At 38.4% G+C, this 18,639-nt stretch overlaps 1 protein-coding gene across 1 annotated transcript in view; it reads right to left on the reverse strand.

Annotated features, from left to right (window-relative positions):
- Positions 1-18,341, reverse strand: part of triob (trio Rho guanine nucleotide exchange factor b) — a 168,925-nt gene extending 150,584 nt beyond the window's left edge. Inside the window, exon 1 of the mRNA XM_052143761.1 lies at positions 18,296-18,341. Within this exon, the coding sequence (XP_051999721.1) occupies positions 18,296-18,326 (31 nt within the window). The 5' untranslated portion in view covers positions 18,327-18,341. The remainder of the gene's footprint in view (positions 1-18,295) is intronic.
- Between the last annotated feature and the right edge of the window lie 298 nt (positions 18,342-18,639).

Below are 18,639 nucleotides of genomic sequence, written 5' to 3' on the forward strand. Positions count from 1 at the left end.
TCGTCCTGCTTCTCTGACAAAAAATTCTGTTGTTCAGTGAAACAAGTTGGCTCTGGAGCTGCATATAGAGACTTTTCCAGAGAAATAAGCATTTTAAGGATCAGCAACGGTTGATAAGAAGAGTGAATATAGCAATAATTTGAATGTGCTTTTTTTGGAGACTGATCTCACAATTAATTCTGAAACAGTATGTTGATATTTCTTGAGATAACTCAGTTTCCTATGCGGCTGATGCAATACACTTCCTGGACTGCCACAAGAAAAGTTAAACACATTTGAACAGATGCAAATGTGTCTGATGGGAGACGGCACTTGTCAGTAAAGGCCCCGGCATACTTCCTATGATATCAAAGAACAAACGTGTGTTACGCCACTTAGAACAAAATCTGTGTTTTGTGTTCGTTTTGGTGGTTCGTAATAGATCGCTTAGAAAAAGTCTTACCGGCTGCTAAGCACCTTACTGCCTCTGGGCATCATCGTGAGGTGTGACCTGGAGGCTACTTTGAAGCCAACAACTTTTTCCAGCTCAGTCAGTTAAGATCAGTCAACATGAACACACTGATGTGCAGTTATTAGCAAACTGGTGCAAATTTACCTACATCTGTACAATTGTTCGTGTAAACACATTATCCAAAACCATGTCATACAATGTTGTTTTTGTTTAATTAATCTACAAAAGGAATCAAATCTACTCTTAAACTCTTAAGTGTCTATTCACTCTCTTGTTTGATTTGCAGCTTCACTTATGTGCCGTCTGCAGCCCAAGACATTCACATATCTGCCCAAGGTATGTGAATGTATTCTGCCCACTCTTTCCCCGCCAAACACGGAATTTTCCGGGTTTTATGAAAAAACGCTTCCCCGCCAAACACAGAATTTTCCGGGTATCCGTGTTTTAGGTGGTATACGGTAAGAAGGACCCGCACGCATGTTTTGAAAGCGTACGCAACTCTTTGATCAAAGAAACAGACTGCGATCGTCTCAAAGGTGAAGTGGAACACCATACTAATACTAAAGCAATTGTTTGATAAAAATGCCTTTTTCTCAGCTTTTTGTCCAAAATGTTGTTTTTGACAAAACCTACCTCTGTTCAAGTGGCAATAAAAAAAGAACAAATGAAGATAAAATAAAATCGTTTTTTGCCTAAAAGCAGAGGCTCAGATCTTTATTGTGATATATAGCATCTTCATATATTCATGGAAGAAAATATTCTGCGGGCCATTAAAATTTAGCGAAAATCGTCAAAAACCCTGGCGGTGGCTGGCAACTTTTTTTAAAAACGCTGGCGGGGAAAGAGTTAACACTCTTTTATGCACCCATGTTTGCATGAGTGTCATCATACATTCAAATAACATTGTAATCGGTGCATATTTAGGCCGTGATTGTGTGCTAGCGTATTAGCGCCATGAATTCAGAATGAAAACAATACAAATGATGCATTTTCTACTGCATATATGTCTATAACTTTAAAACCTTAAGTGGGTAAGAAAAACATCTTTTACTGAAAATTTGTGAATTCGACTCATACAATGAAGCATGAAGCCATTGATAACACATTTTAATGTCACATTAGTTATGTTTACATTTAGTCTTGTGCATCCTTGTATTTAACTGCTCCTCTAAACTGCTCTAACAGTCTTAGATATCTTCTCTCTTTCCAAACTCACTCAGTGACATGCATTCGTCCACCCATCACCCTTTAATTTTTAAGTGGAATACTGACACCACCCTGCATCACATCTCATCTATATTCCAGTATGATAAGAGTTGCTTTATATTCTGTCAATATGTACACAACTGATCACAGCACAGAACTCCATTACAACATGCAGCAGCACATTTCAGTTTACATCTGTCACATGACAGGCACATACGGAACATTGCCCTGGGGTCATATCAGTCAATAAGAGCAGAGATGGTGTTGAGCGTGCTGCTGGCCTGGGACAAGAAACACATTACGTTGGCCTGACTGAGCTGCATGTAATTTGTTGTGTTGTGCTGTGGTCAGAGAGGGCAGAGGATATATTCCCCAAGAGTCAACACACAGGGCAGAAGGGGTAGCCACTTTGACGTCAAGGAAACAAAGACATCAGTACGAAAGAGGGCAGAGATGGATTGAAAAAAATGGAGAATGTAGGCCTTTGCCTTCGCTTTGCATTGTTGCTTTGCCTCTGGTGTGCAAAGGCCTTAGGTCTGTACTTCTGATTGCTGGTGATAGGAAAGAATGTGTTACTACCATGAGTTCCTGACTTTTACCTACTATAAAATGGTCAGCAAAATGAACCCTTATACTAATCCTGTGTGAACTGACCTGTGGGAATCTGCACTATGGCTGTTTTTAAGATCTCCATGTTTCTGAAGTGGATATTCATGAGATGATTCAAGAAAGGTGCGCTTCACAATGTATGTCCAGGAAACTAATTCTGTCCAAATAGGGCTTAAGTTTCCTGTAATCATTTTTTTATTTCAGTAGTGACCAAGCAATTACTTGCATCTGTATCAATGGTTTGAGCGCATTTGACTCAGCAAGAGCATTGCGAGCTGACATTTGCTCAAGTGATTCTTTGTGGCCGTCCTGAGGAGAGATCAGACATGAAGTGCTCAAAAGCTGACCTGAAAAATTTCAATATGCCCTTTCCCACTGCCTGTACTAAAGCCCATTTTAGGTACTTTTCCCTGGGCCTAGTACTTTTCGTCGCATTCGCACCAAAGGAAATACAGATCCTCAGAACCATTTTAGGTTTTTTTTTAGCTCCTACTCTGGAGTAGGTACTTTGGGTGGGGTATAGGGACTATAGGAGACTGTGGGAGATGCTGCAGCCTGTGATTGGTCAAAACCCTATGCCACAAAAGCATTGAGAAAGGAGAGGAGTCCAAAGCCGCCAAAAGTAAACAACTAGCCACTAGCCTGCTACTCAATTTTATAACAGAAATAAAATAAAACCAACAAAGTATCCAAAGAGGATCATCCGTTTCACATGTGTGTGCGTGTGTCCTTACATCACGCTGGTAAGGACCCAGTTTTTAATATGTTTGTTCATTATGTTAATACCCGCCCCATCACCCAAAATACAAAGTCTGGAGCAAAATAAAATCTGAGTGCTCAAGACCTCACAGATACATTTCTGAACACTCAACCAAAACTCTTGAATCTTAGTACAGAACCAAAAAACGTGGGCTATGTCCCCATCCTCAAACTGGCATTGCCAGCAAGTATGTGTGTATTTAAGGCAAAGCCTATACAATCTAGAGGGTGTCCAATAAAAACGATGCAGAATCTTAAACTGAATGCAGAGCACCCTTGCATCCCTAGACATAGACTTCCAGTACTAAATTCAAGTCTCTCTCCCATAATTTCTTAAGAGATGTTAAAACCCTCTCCATTAGACTCTGAATTAGTCAGAAAGAGTATGTTGAAGCTTCATGAACTTTTCTAAAAGCAGCAAGCACCATTTCAAGAGTGTCTGCCGCTTTAGGGGGCTGCATACGTTCATGTAAATGTCCGAATTGAACACGTATTAAACTTTTTTTCACACTTTTTTTGAGATAACGCGATGTATCTTTACTTCTACGGGCAGCTTGGAAGAAAGACTTTGCAATGAAAAGGCAAGGACCTCTTGTTCAATAAAAAGCCAGGGAGGGGCTCTATCAGGTGGAAGTGACCAATGTGCCAAATGTCTGAGACCAAAAGCATAATAGTAAAACAAAATCTTGGCGAGACCTAACCCAACTTTGTCAAAAGGCCTATGTAACTTACTGGAATGCAACAGAGCGTGTTTACCATTCCAAATAAAGGATTTAACTATACTATCAAATAGTTTCAAATAAAAGAGGTGAACTTCAATGGGGAGAGGTTGTTGAATTTTGGAATACAATTCATTTTTATAACATTAATCTTACCAGTCATAAATAAATGTCACTCATAAACCTTTTTATTAAAGGGTCAAAATTAACTAAAATTAACTAAAATCACTCAAATTTGTGGAAATAAAATACCCAAATATTTAATGCCCTGCTTGGGCCACTAGAAGGCGCCTGGTTGAAAAGCCGTTACAGGGCAATCCGCTGTCAGAGACAAAGCTTCGGATTTGGACCAATTCATTCTGTATCCTGAGAATTTAGAAAAGGAATTAATAACTCTGTGGAGGCAAGGAATAGATCTAGTAGGGTCGGACACGACACCTTCTGCCACCATCATTGGAAAATCATCATCCTTTCTTATCATGGCTGCTAATGGTTCCAGGGCAAAACATAACAACAAGGGGGAAAGAGGGCAACCCTGCTGGCCCCTATCCAGAATAAAATAATCTGAAATTAATCCATTCATTTGAATCACCGCTACAGGGTGTCTATAAAGTAACTTAATCCACCCAATACAAGTATTCCCGAACCCATACGTTTCCAAAATCGTAAAAGATAATAACATTCTACCATAAAATATGCATTTTCGGCATCAAGTGAGACCACAGTCTGATCATTACCACTGTCCAAATTATATTGATGTAATGCCTAATATTATCAGATGAGCTACAGCCCTGAATAAACCCCACATGATCTATATGTATATGTCATAATTTTACTTTATCAATTAGTCAAAATTTCTGACAATATTTTAACATCTAGCTGGATCAGGGAAATTGGATGGTAACTCTTACACTCACTTGGCTCTTTGTCCTTTTTAAAAATCAGACTGATCCGGGCTTGCATCCAGGTTGGTTGAACTTACCATTCTCTAATGATTTCATGTAAAGTTCTAGCAAAAGTGGAGCCAGTTCTGTAGAATAAGGTCCAAAAACAAATCAGCTGCAAAGCCGTCTAGCCATAGAGCATTGCCTGTAGGTAAGGCCTTAATTATAATGCCACGCTCCTCTAAGGTTATCTCAGAATCAAGATATCTTTTTTGCTCAGTCGTCAGTTTAGGAAGTTCTAATGGTTCCACAAAGTTTCTAATAACCTCATCAGTAGACGAAGATGTGGAACTATGGAGATTAAGATAGAATTCTTTAAAAGCATTATTAATATAATAAATATTTTACCACCAGCAGATTTGGTAATTGTATGGTAGGGAATTGTAAAAAAAACCTCTCTGTTTTATATATCTAGCCAGAAGGTTCCCTGCTTTGTCCAGTGTTCAGTGAGCCAATCCACTCGGCAGCAACATGAGAGCAACAAGATGACTTACTCCATTGACTTAATGAAGGACATTGCTTGCCATGGTTATGTGAATATTTTATGGCCATCCTTAGCATCTATTCTCAATTTGTCCGGGAACATAAGTGCAAAAGTGGCCTTCCGTTGAAGTAAAAGTTTCTTGCATTCCTTAAATTGATCACGTTTCTCTTTTGTGGAATTTGCAAAGTCTTGGTAAAAGAAAATGCTGTGGTTCTTCCAAGAAAGCCTTCCTTCACTCCTCGCCTCATGTAACACAATATCTTTACAAGATCTTTATCGGATGATCTAAAAAATTTGGCAAGAATTGATTCTCCGTACTGGCGACCTGTCCAGGGTGTCCCCCGCCTTTCGCCCAATGTTAGCTGGTATAGGCTCCAGCCCCCCGCGACCCTGTACATAGGATAAGCGGTTGACGATGGATGGATGGATGGATGGATGATTCTCCGTAACACAGAGCAGGATCCCTTTGAGCTTGCTCTATTTCCAGCTTATGGCCTGCTATGTCGAGGATATTTGGAAAGAGCCCAACCAGGAACTTCAACATATACTGTCCCTCTGCTCCCTCAGGAATTCAGACAATACGGATGTTATTCCGCCAATACGGATGTTATTCCGCCTGCTACGGTTCTCCATGTCCTCCAACTTCTCCCAGATATGCTTCAAATCCACCTTGGTTACTAGTAGATTAGCAGATCATTCTCTCTCCGATGACTCCAGGTAATCGATCTGTTTCTCGAGATCCCCCACTCTTGAAACCACATCAGTGAACTTCGCCTCTATGGCAGTGATCAATCGACATATCACAGTATTCGTCAGCATTGCCTCGTCACACGTTACTGCTCCCCGACTAAGTCGACTCCCAGGCTTGCGTCCTGCTTGGGGCATCAGCTTGAGCAAGTAAGTGTCTTTTAACCCTTACCAGCTGGAGTGTTCACATTTGGGAACAATTATTCCCATAGTTCCTGTCTCAATATCTTCACTGTCCAATCACTGATTTTATTTCTGAAAACTGCCAGATACTCATGACAATATAAGTTAAAAGCACATATAATTCGTTAGGGGGTTACTGGCCGTGAATAATAAATGTATCATCATCATCATCATCCTCATTTGCCTGGGCGGAGCCAGAGAGGATGCCCCGGACGATTACCTCAAGTGTTGGATTTACTGCTTCAAATTGAAAACTGAAGTGATCTTTTCAGGTAAGACAAGTTATTTAACATGTGTTGTCAATATTGTCAAATGAAAGTCAAAATGTTTTAGTTATGAAACATTTATTTTTACAAGTAATGCTAGTTATTTCTGGAAAAAATTACATGACCATTGGCGTTCATCGGAATTGGGGAACCAAGTCACTTCAGGGCTCGTGGGCGAGGGGATTTATGTAGCGTGACAGCTACAAGGCTCTTTTAGCAGTTCTACATGTTGTTGACCCTACCACTGAGGATAATCAGGATTGCCTTGGAAAGTTGTGTTATCTTATGCACCACCTCAAACCAAAATGCCAGCAGTTCTTTCAGCCTAACCAAAATCTCACAACAGATGAACATATGGTCAAGTCTAAAGCTCGGTCAGGATTTAAACAATAAATGAAGGGCAAGCCTACATGGTGGGGTTTTAAATTATGGGTAATTGCAAAATCAGACTCGGGGTATACTCTCGACTTTAATGTTTACACAGGTAGTCATGATGGGCGTGTCGCTGACTTGGTAGTTGGTGCCATTCAAAGACCAGGGCCACAATGTTTGGTCGTCCCCAGCTCTTATTGTTAAATTGTTAAAAATGGCAACTAATGCCTGTGGGACATGCAGGGTGAATCATAGAGGTTTCCTCCAGAATTTAACCTGTTGATACGCAATCCCCCCGCACACAGTAGTGACGTCACTCTGCTTACATTTAATATATAATTGACCATCTATAAATATAATACATGTTCACAAATTATACATCTTTTCAAAGGTCTAAGGGTTCAACATTGATATCCGATCTCTGTTTCACGATAGCAATGCTCCAGTAACAGCAATTTAGTTATTTGTGCCAGGAGTACCAATGAAAACATGCAATATCATAACGGGAATTTCTTTTATGAAAACGCGATCGCCAGATGAATCCAGTTTGCCACACTTGGGTCAATTGTCCATGACAAACGTGCATTGAAAAACATCCAATAGCACTTTTTGGCCATAAAAGTGATAAATCTGAGAAATATTGATACATTCTCCATTGTTTACCTCAGACCTCACCTGAAAGAATTACACTTCGTCATCGTTCTTCAACAAACTATGCAATCTGAGCAGCATTCATGTTGCAAAACTGTATATTATCTTATATATTAGAGTCACATAAACAAAACAAGCCTGTCTCCAAAGTCTATTTTTAAAAATGGGGCGTAGTTTTATTAATAATAGCCAAGCAGTGCAGTCATATTTTGTGCCGTCTTGAAAGGCGGAGCCTTAATTTTACTCTGTACGCCCGCCAGTGATTTTACGGAGAAAAAAAGCTTGCAGGAACCTCATTTTTTGTTATATCATCTTCCAATTTGAAAAATAACTTCTTTAGACTTGTGGCTTTGAGAACATTGTATTTCTGGGTTGTCTTGGTACATGTTTTTAGATTATAAAAACATGTTCAGTACAAAATATTTCCATTACTATAAACTTAAGCTTCTCTAACTTTAAAAAATAACAACATATATTAATTCGGAAACTTGGGAAATAAAGAGATTGTATTCAAAAGATACTACAACTGAGTCCATACTCCAAAGGGTTCAGTAAATACAACCATTTAAGTTCAGGTATGTCATTTTCATGGTTTGTGCTCAAAAAGGGGGTGTGTATCAACAGGTTAAAGACATCAAAAGATGGGAACACAAGACAGCTCGTGGGGATATGAGGTAGTATATGATTGAGGGGAATATACTTGTAATTCAGTGGAAGGACACACGTGCAGTTACATGCCTCTCCAATTTCCACAATTCTAATGGCTCAACCGAAATTACTAGGTTTGTAAAAAATGATGGCGACTGGACAAAAGAAGAAGCCCTCCAGCCCACTGGCATCAGCGATTACAACAAAAACATGGGCGATGTTGATAGGCCAGACCAAATTATAAAATCTTACAACACCCTATAAAAACCTCAGAAGCGGTGGAAGAATCTTTTTCCACTTCATAGACATTCAATAGTTTCGTAGACCAGTGAACTTAACCCAGATAGATTTCAGAGAAAACCTGGCTCGTCAGCTGGGAGGTATCGATAATCATGCAAGTTTCCCTTTGCATACACTAAAGCCTGCAGTACCTCTTTCGTCATCACTCCACACAGCCCATGTCCATAAATTTGAGGAGTCCTCGTAGAGATGTTGGCTATACTATTGGATAAGTAGGACTGAAAATAAAACTAAAGTAACTTGTTGCGCGCCAGAATGTAATGGCAAAATACTTTGCTTGGTTGGAAGAGGCCTAGGTTGGGCTGTGTTTACTGGTGTTGTTGTCCTCCCCCTGCCCACTTTTCTCCCTCTCTTCTCTCCACAGGTATTGCAATTGTTAAGTATTTATGAATTTATATATATTCTGTTCCTGCACTCTTTATTGAAAATGGATTCACTGTAGATGGTTCGAAAATTTGATTTTGTATGTTTTGCTGTGTAATTTGTGTGGAATTCTAATGTTCAAATTAAATAAAGTGTGTGTTTTATTGAACACATAAAATTTATATTTCAGTGTTTGTGTCCTTCAATTTCAGATGCAATCTCAATTTATTATTACAGGTGCGTACTCCAGGTAGGGAATGAGGTTTTGCCCCAAGTGAAGGAGTTCAAGTACCTCGGGGTCTTGTTCACGAGTGAGGGGACAATGGAGCGGGAGAATCGAGGCAGCGGGGGCGGTATTGCACTCGCTCTATCGTACCGTTGTCACGAAAAGAGAGCTGAGCCGAAAGGCAAAGCTCTCGATCTACCGGTCAATTTTTGTTCCTACCCTCACCTATGGTCATGAAGGTTGGGTCATGACCGAAAGAACTAGGTCGCGAGTACAAGCGGCCGAAATGGGCTTCCTCAGAAGGGTGGCGGGCTTCTCCCTTAGAGATCGGAGCTCGGAGTAGAGCCGCTGCTCCTTTGCGTCGAAAGGAGCCAGTTGAGGTGGTTTGGGCATCTGGTAAGGATGCCCCCTGGCCGCCTCCCTAGGGAGGTGTTTCAGGCACGTCCAGCTGGGAGGAGGCCTCGGGGAAGACCCAGGAATAGGTGGAGAGATTACATCTCCACACTGGCCTGGGAACGCCTCGGGGTCCCCCAGTCAGAGCTGGTTAATGTGGCTCGGGATAGGGAAGTTTGGGGCCCCCTGCTGGAGCAGCTGCCCCCGCGACCCGACTTCGGATAAGCGGTTGAAGATGGATGGATGGATGGAGGTGCCCAAAAGGAGTTTTTGAGGAGTGGTCATGTGAAATGTGTCTTAACATTCTAAATGTTTGTTTTATTCCACTTTCCCACGAATCACTAGAATGGTTATAACTTTTAAACAATAGATTATATTTCTAATCTGTCTGCTATTCTACATTGACCACAAAATGTAATACACTCTAAGTTTCCTCTCTTCAATATGGTATATACAGTTCAGGTGTGTATTATGTATTATGAATATGGATATGAATGTCATATTCTGGCACATAATTTTGGGCTCAGGCCTTAAAGGTTTAATTTGAATTCTATAACATATTGTCCTCATGGAACAGTTATGGACCAGAGTGTATCGAATCTCTCCAGTTTATGTCATTAAAAGTATTAAAACTAGCAAAGTGCGCAGATCTCGCCGTACACATCTGATCCTCGCATGGCATCAAATGACCTCCGCAGCATGGTTCTTTGACGGGAAAGCTGTGAGGGTGCATTGTCCGAGGTGCATTAGAAAACCACACTACACATGTAACTAATAATATACATTTAAAAATATTGTACACCATTTTGCATAAATGTTTTGCATTTTAAACCTATTGACAAACAATAACGATTCTAGATCAATGCGCATAAATCAAAAGGGATAGGTAATCAATACATCAAGAAAATTTGTCTATTGCTACACCCCAATTAAATACCATTATTCCTTATGTTCATATTGCAAAACAACAGTGTTTAAAACATGACTTGAATATACAAAATGTTTCTGTTTTGTTTTTCTTGCTATAAACATTTTAAATCTACTTGGCAACAAAGGCTGTTTGGTCAAAATGATTGATTCTTTGATTAAAAAAGGGGAAAAAATATCCATTTATAACAAGAAATACATTGATTATTGTCAAAGCTATGCTTAGCCCCAGCATCCAAAACTCTTAAAACTTGCCTTTCCCAAATTTTTTCAAGATAAAAAGCCAAAAGACGATGAAAATAAAAGAAAAAGCATGGATGGATGGATGCATACTTCCACAGAAAGTAGCACTCCATCCGGGTATCTTTCACATACTGTTTCAGCATACTATAACACATTTTGATGTACTAATCCTAATCTTGCATACTATATACTGCATATATGCAAATTGTAATGGAGCCTATAAAAAAGAGAAATGACAGAAGAAAAATTTTGTGTAGTTTGATGAGACACAAAAAACTGTGAATGAATATGGAATAGTGTTCATTACTTTGTGTGCAACCTATGTCAGATGCAAAATGAATCATTCATAGCAAGTGATTGTCGGGGACCAAGCATATATGGCGAGATGACCAGAATTATCAAATTTGACAGAAAAGATCCAGCGAATGCTGTGGACACAGCTATTTTGATGTGACATTTCAATTGCATTGAGCACAGAAACATTTTCTTAAGTTACAGCGCCCCCTAGCATAAAAAAATAAATGAAACTTGCCATGATACATCAGAATGCTCTCTTGTACACGTGCACAAAAATTTGTTAAGTTTGAAAACTGGGATCACAAGATACAGGCTAATAAGTCATCACATGCCATGCCCCCAAAACATCTTCGGAATAATTTGACATATCGAAATTCTTTGAACAGATTTTTGTCAGGAGGGTCTGTAGATGATATAAACCACATCAAATTAATGTGACCATATCATTTGGGGGCACTGATGGATTCAGAAAAGCTTAGAATTATATTATATCCTATACCTTTCTGAAGATATTCACACAAATGCAAATTAGCTAATTATAGCACCACCTTGTGGCTGATTGTCACCAAAGTTTAGATACAGCTTTGTGTAGGCTTAGTTTCATCCCCATCGGCCATTCTCAATACGAGGCATTAGGTGCTGAAACTTGATTGTCTGCTGGTGGACATATTTGTTGATTTTTCGAATAGATGTTATGAATAATGTTAGCATTTGAACCAAAGAAGATGCATATTTAATTTAAACTTTGTCACTCACACGGCTACGAAGTTACGACAGCTTTTTAGTTGTAGAACCCCCTAGTGGCATAATTGTACAAAACTTTGCATACATCTTCAAAATGTCCTCCTGACTACTTATACCAAGTTTGGTTACGTTTCGAGTTGCGTTGAGTAGATATTGATCAATTACTCAAATCACATTCAACCGAAGGACATTTTTATACTACTATCTTTGGAACAAGTTAGCTTATCGAATTTTTATTAACACATTTTTGTAAGGGGGGGCTGTAGATGATGTATACCAAATTCCATGCCAATCGGACAAACGGTCAAGGAGGAGTTAGTAAAAGTAGGTTTATTAAAAAAAATGCCAGAAATGAAATCGGAGATAGCCATTTTGAAGGGCCTGACCCAAGGAATCAGAGGAAAAAATGAATTATGATTTTAGGCCTCATGTTTGTGGAGATATGAGCTAAAATGTAAAAGTGCTTATTACAGCACCACTTAGAGTCAGATTTGTGTGCGTGTATGTGTGTGAATAGCAGTCGGGATTTTGGACCATCCTGCCAAGTTTGGAGTCTCTAGGACTAATGGTCTTTGCTGCCCATTCGCTTTTAGACTATATGATTCCGGAGTTATGAGCAAAACGCAAAGTAGCTAATTATACCACGACTGTGTGGCCGATTGTCACAAAATTTGATATGCAGCTTCAAGTTGACACCCTGCAGGTGTATAGTAATTTTCATAACCCTCGGCCATTCCCAATACGAGATATAAGGTGCTGAAATGTGACTGGCCATTGGCGGTCATTTTGTTAATTTGTCGAATACATTTTTTTAAGAATATGTTAGAATTTGAACATTTGATCATTTTTTATTTAACTATCCCTTTAAGGCAATTGTCAAAGCAGTTGACTTAATCAATTCTCATTGGATTTGAGGTATTCAACAAATCTTTCCAGTTGACAAAAGCCTTTAGTCCTGGTGCCTCATCCCACTAACATAATGTAGTGGGTCCACAGTATGTTTCTGTTTTTCAGCATATAATGCATGATAAATGCAGTCATGTTATTTCTTATGTTAGTGCTCTGGTTGTGTGTTCAAGATGGACTTTCAAGTGACACTGTGAATAGATCCTCAATTCCACATGTTTGTCTATCTCTTTCTCTTTCTCTCTCTCTCTTTCTCTCACACACACACACACACTGCCTCCCCCCATCTCTCTTCCCAATTTGCAAATAATTACTGACAGACCGATATGCCAGCCAAGCGATTAATTGGTTGATATATGGCCAATTTGAGATTATCAGCATCGACAAATAACTTTGCCGCTTGGACGATTTAAAGAAGTTTTAGTTCCCCCTTGTGTCAGTTCCATAATCTATGAACATCTCTGGAACATTTTCTGTTTTAAAATGTCTCTTTTTAGTCAGATATAAGTAAATATTAAACAAGTGCTCATTTTACAAATTTTACATTTGCTATACTTTTATTATATTACACATAAAATATTAAACCATTATATCAGTCATTGGGCACCATGCTCTATAAGTACAGGGTACCCACAACTTTAGACCAATGAATTTCCATGAGTTCCCCATGATTTTCCAGTCATTTGAATTACTGGATAAGGATTTAAAAAAATTAATGTATAGAGATTGCACTCACAAAGACCATTTTCCATGCAATAAACTCTGCACAGCATAAATAGAAAAAAGTATATTCTCTATAAAGATTTCCATGTCTTTTACGTCTTTTTGAAATTCAACTAATTCCCATTACTTTTTCAAGCCTGAAAAATCCCTATTTTATTGGCACTGGCCAGAGAAAAACCCATGTCGGTCAACCACTACACATCATTTATTCTCAATTACCCACTCTGGTGGGTAATTTGACCTCTCTGTCAGAAAAATATATTTGTTTTTCAGATAACAAAAACTGCATTGTCTGTGTGTCTAATTGAACTCTCTGTGAAGCTTCTTTATAACACTGATATTGTGAAATTGATATCATCTACATTCATCCGAAGTGTAGGCCGAGCAAGTGTTTTACTCCAGAGCATCCACAATGCATTAAATTCACTGTTGTTTTCAAAAACATGCAGTGAAACATCAAAAAGAGACTTTTGGACACGGTGCTACAAACCCGGTAGAATATTCCATTACCAGGAAGCTACAAACTCTAAATCATTAATGAGCCTGGCAATCCTATAAATCTCACAGCATCATCAAAGAGCAAAAGCTTCCTTATTTTACTCGAAATGTCTGTATAAAGATTGAAAAATAGGACTATAGAGAGAGAGAGAGAGAGAGAGAGAGAGAGAGGGCATGCAGCTGCAGCTCCTAATTTTGGAAACACTGCTCTTATTTTGATAATTGCAGGTCTTTTAAACTGGGTTTCCATGCAAACATACAGCGCACTACCACAACTGCCCAAACTACACCCTGAAACCCTCCAAAATATAGACTTCAGAAAGAGGACACTCCTTTAAAACTTACACCAAAGAAGAAACTGCAGTGGTGTTTAAACATTGAACATATTTTAGATGTATATTTAAATACCATTTTATTTAAAATACCATATCCAAGTCCATTTATTATGATATGTATCATTTTGCACAACAAGTGTAATATTCTCTTCAGATCCTGAAAATCTGACGTTCAGAGGCCAGTCTCCAGTTTTTAACCAACTGCAGACAGGTGTCCCCCCAGCAGGTGTCAGCATGCACTGTATATTGTTCCATATTTTGAACTACATTACACACTAGCCTCTTCTGTTGCCAAAATAACAAAAACATGGAACTAATTAGCAATCTCTTTAGTATTAAGTTGCCAAGTACACCATACTCCAACAACAAAACTCTTCTAAATCAAAGATGTAATTGAAGTGGTTACTAACATGGAAAGCTGCATGGAGACTTACATTGTAGATGTAAGGAGAGTTCATGAATAATCCAAATATCATTCTGGTCTACCAGCTAGACCTGCTAGGTTTTGCTGATGAAAACCATGGCTATGTTGGTCAACCAGCACTTACCAGCAGAACCGCATCCTTGATGGAGTATTTTAGTACAGCATTCAGTCTACATCAGTGGAAAATTGCATGCATATGAAAAGTCATGAAAGTCAAACACTTTTGCTATTAAAAAAATAAATAAATGGAACCGGTTCAACACAACATTTTAAGTCGAGGCACAAGCTGAATAGTCGGTTAAGAGCTAATGATTAATCGTTGCAATAATCGACTGAGTAGTCGAATAATCATTCTAATAATCGTTAGATTAGTCGATTATCAAAATAATTGTTAGTTGCTGTTAGTTGTAGGTCTTAACCACATAACTGGTAAACTGGTAATCAGAAGGTCGTTGGTTCGAACCCCACATCCACCACCATTGTGTCCTTGAGCAAAGCACTTAACTCCAGGTTGCTCTGGGGTGATTGTCCCTGTAATAAGTGCACTGTAAGTCGCTTTGGATAAAAGCGTCTGCTAAATGTGTCAATGTAAATGTAAATGTTATACATGTTTGCGCAGAAAATAAAACACAAAAAAAACAAAAAACACATGAAGCACGAAGAGTGATCATAAAGAATGAGCTTTCAACAATGTTACTTGAGAAGTTCTGGTGATTTTGGCAACTAGTGTCTCCAATTTGTACCATTTCCTCTAAAAGATGGATGAATATTGACAACATTGTAAAATATTTAGAGCCCATGAGGTTGTGGAATTTCCTGAGATGAGAATTCACAATTAACCCCCAGTTTCCCAAAGCATTTAACCATTGTATCTCAAGAACATGGAAAGCAAATGAAAACCCATTCATCAAGGAATTTAAATTAATTTCACAACTAAAAGGCAGGAGCAAAAACATCTGCAGATGATGTGGTGAATATTTTATTGTACTAACTGCAGTATATCACTGAAATATGGGTCAATCTACTTCCTGCCTGGAGGGTCTTCCATTAAGTCATGACCAGCTGTAATGAGATGATTCCTTTCGCACATTTCATATATATATATATATATATATATATATATATATATATATATATATATATATATATACACCATGCAACAGAATGTTAAGACGGATGCACTGTGTTTTGAACTCATTTGCTCTCTAGGGTATCTCAAGATTAGCCAAGACATCTGCACTGTCGACAGGGAGTTGGAGTGTCTCCAAAGAACCACCTTGAGGAACAGGTGCCAAGATAAGGTCTGATTAAAAAAACAAAATAAAAAAAACAACAACACAGGTGCTAGGCCTTCACTCCATTATGTCTAAATCACATGTATGGCAATTCTTCTGGGATCCATTACAGTATTAAATGTTCCGATATTTGGCTTGTTGCAAGGATGTATACAATTATTTATTTATTTATTTATTTTTATCCAAAGAATGCACTCTGAGAATGTCCCTAGCCCTGTCATATAAATACCAACACTCATACTTACAATAATGCTCATATTTTATATCCTTTAACAACAAGTGCTGGGGAAGCTACTTTAAAACTGTAGCTTCCTAAGCTAGCTACTCACAACCTAAAGTAGTTGAAATCACTGAAGTTTAGCATGTTACTCTATGTGGTGCAAGCTGATAAGTTCTTTGAACTTGTTATCTGTTAACAAATTGGCTTGCTCATATGTGACGTATTAAGCCAATCGGCTAGCATGATGTAAGATGATTGCTCCTTTGACATGTAATCGGGCAGCCGATCAACTTGTGTCTCCCTCGTTGTTTAAATAATCATTTAAATAGCTCAGTTTTGCATAAACCAGATAAACGTGGTTTCACTGCAGGGTGCTGCAAGAGTTTTCTCTTAAACCCTACTCCACCCCAGCTTCACTGGTCTAGATAAGCTACATGGGGATTGTATGTATGTCTATTTGTGCAGCAGCATGTCATACATGCTCAATGCATGTCTCGTGTTTGTCTAATTGTGCAGCAGCAGCAGCATGTGCACATGCTTGACTCAGTATGTCCGTGTATGTTCTAGTATTAGCAAGTCTCTGTACTTGCTCTGCAGCAGCAGCAGTGAATCATATCTAGTGCACCAATACCAATATATTATCAACATGTCATACCCACATTAACATACTAAATCTTTCAGAGAGTTTACATGACTGAACTACAGTCAAGCAATTCTATTAAAAAAGTAGTTAGCTATACAACAAACTACTAACAAAAAGTAGCTAACTACTTTAAAACTATTATAAAAAGAAAATAATTTTAGATATATAACAATCAGATTACATTATTTCATTCTGCAATCTGTCATATTATCACCTGATAAATATACAGTAATATATTATTATTAGGGTGACATTTCCTATGAAAAGTAACCATGGTTTTACAACAGTGACGATAGTTTAAACATGATCTTTGTAGTAAAACCATAGTGACCACAAAATAAACCATACAACATTGAGGTGGTTAATATAATATTACTACAGTAAAGCCATGTTTAATTAGTAGAACTATGGTTCATTTTCATAAGGGTTAAACAATCACGGTGTCAAAATTAATTTGAACAAACATTTATACTTAATATATACTAATTAAACTAGAATTTTTTTTAATCCAAATATGGAGATACTAAGTAGTAATAAACCAAATATTTAACTTAAACAAAAGAAGGAACAGTCCCTTTAAGGCTGCGCAGGAATCAGCAAATCATTTATGTGATTTAGTTCATTTATATGAGCTGTCTGAAAGAACCAACTAACTAAAGTGAATCAGAGTTCCCAACGCAACATATAAAGGAATCTTTACTTTAATTGGTTATTTTATGACCTGTCCGAAAGACTCGATTAATTTCAATAATTTGGTTTTCCCAATTACTTCCTCGGCTCCGTTGCTGTGTTCACAATTCACTGTGACAAATACGGCATTTTGTGATGCTACATTGCTACTCATTGGAAAAAACGAGTTACTGGAAAAGCTACATCATTGCTAAGCTATTGTAATGCTACTGAAAAATGTACTTACGTTAGTAGTGTAGATACTTATAGTTAACTACTCCCCAACATTGTTCCCAACCATCAATTGGTTGCAAAAGTATTGGTTGGAATCATTCATTGCTTTCATCCATGGTTAAAGTTGTCTAATGTTGTTTTGCAAATCTATGACATGAACAAAAATATGTCAGCAGATTTATTTTTTAAAGGACAAGCTATTTGATATCTCCCACCTCAACATCCTGTTCCAATAGGAAATACGTCAATACAAGCAAAACAAACTGTGCTCGTTAAAGCATTTAAGTACATACATTGAACATCTGTTTCACAATGCATTGAGATTTTATTGCATTACTCAAAACATGTGGCAGTGGCTAACTGTCAAAAAGAGTGGGAAATCATATAGGCAAATTACTCTAACGGTATCTAATCGCATCACAGTATATCCTTCAGGCATTTGAAGCCTAAGCCAATGAAAACATGGAACCCAGCAAAGACTAGTTACTTACGCAAGTCTGAACATAATATGGCTGATATAATATAAAACACTGTTTAGATTAAAAAAAAAAATATTATAAATATAAAGCATTTAAACGTATTTAAAAGACATTTCACAATCCAAAATCCAGACGCACCAAAACAGACAGCAAGTGTGCTGTCTTTGAAATAGGGCATCATCATGGGTAATCAACGATGAGCTGTTTTTGAAATGTTAATCAAGACACAGAGTGGCTGGAATCCAAACGTAGTCCCGAGATATGCTGGTACATTAAACTGAGTAAAAGGCACAACAAACTGCACAGTCACAGCAGGTATCACAGAAACATCACTTACAAATGCCTGCAGAGAGGATCTGCAAGGCCATTATTCCTCATCCAAACCATCCAGCACAAATCTTCAGCCACACACACACACACACAGGCTTGGCTGCTGTAGGAAGGCCAGGTTTGATGGAACCGGTTCGTAGTGAGCTAGAATTCCTCTCTTCCCTTCCCTTTCACTGCCATCTTCCCTCTCAACTCTTACAGTCAATACACGGGCTCCTGCATGCAGCTCTGTGACAGAACCCTTTATGAGCTCATGGTTTGCCATTGGCCAAGAGCTATTCTTATTGGGACGTGATTGGTAAGTGGGGCGGTTGGGGGCAGGGCTGATCAGATCGTGGTGATCTGAGCATC

Source organism: Xyrauchen texanus, chromosome 15, assembly GCF_025860055.1.
Source record: "Xyrauchen texanus isolate HMW12.3.18 chromosome 15, RBS_HiC_50CHRs, whole genome shotgun sequence".
Taxonomy (NCBI): Eukaryota; Metazoa; Chordata; class Actinopteri; order Cypriniformes; family Catostomidae; genus Xyrauchen; species Xyrauchen texanus.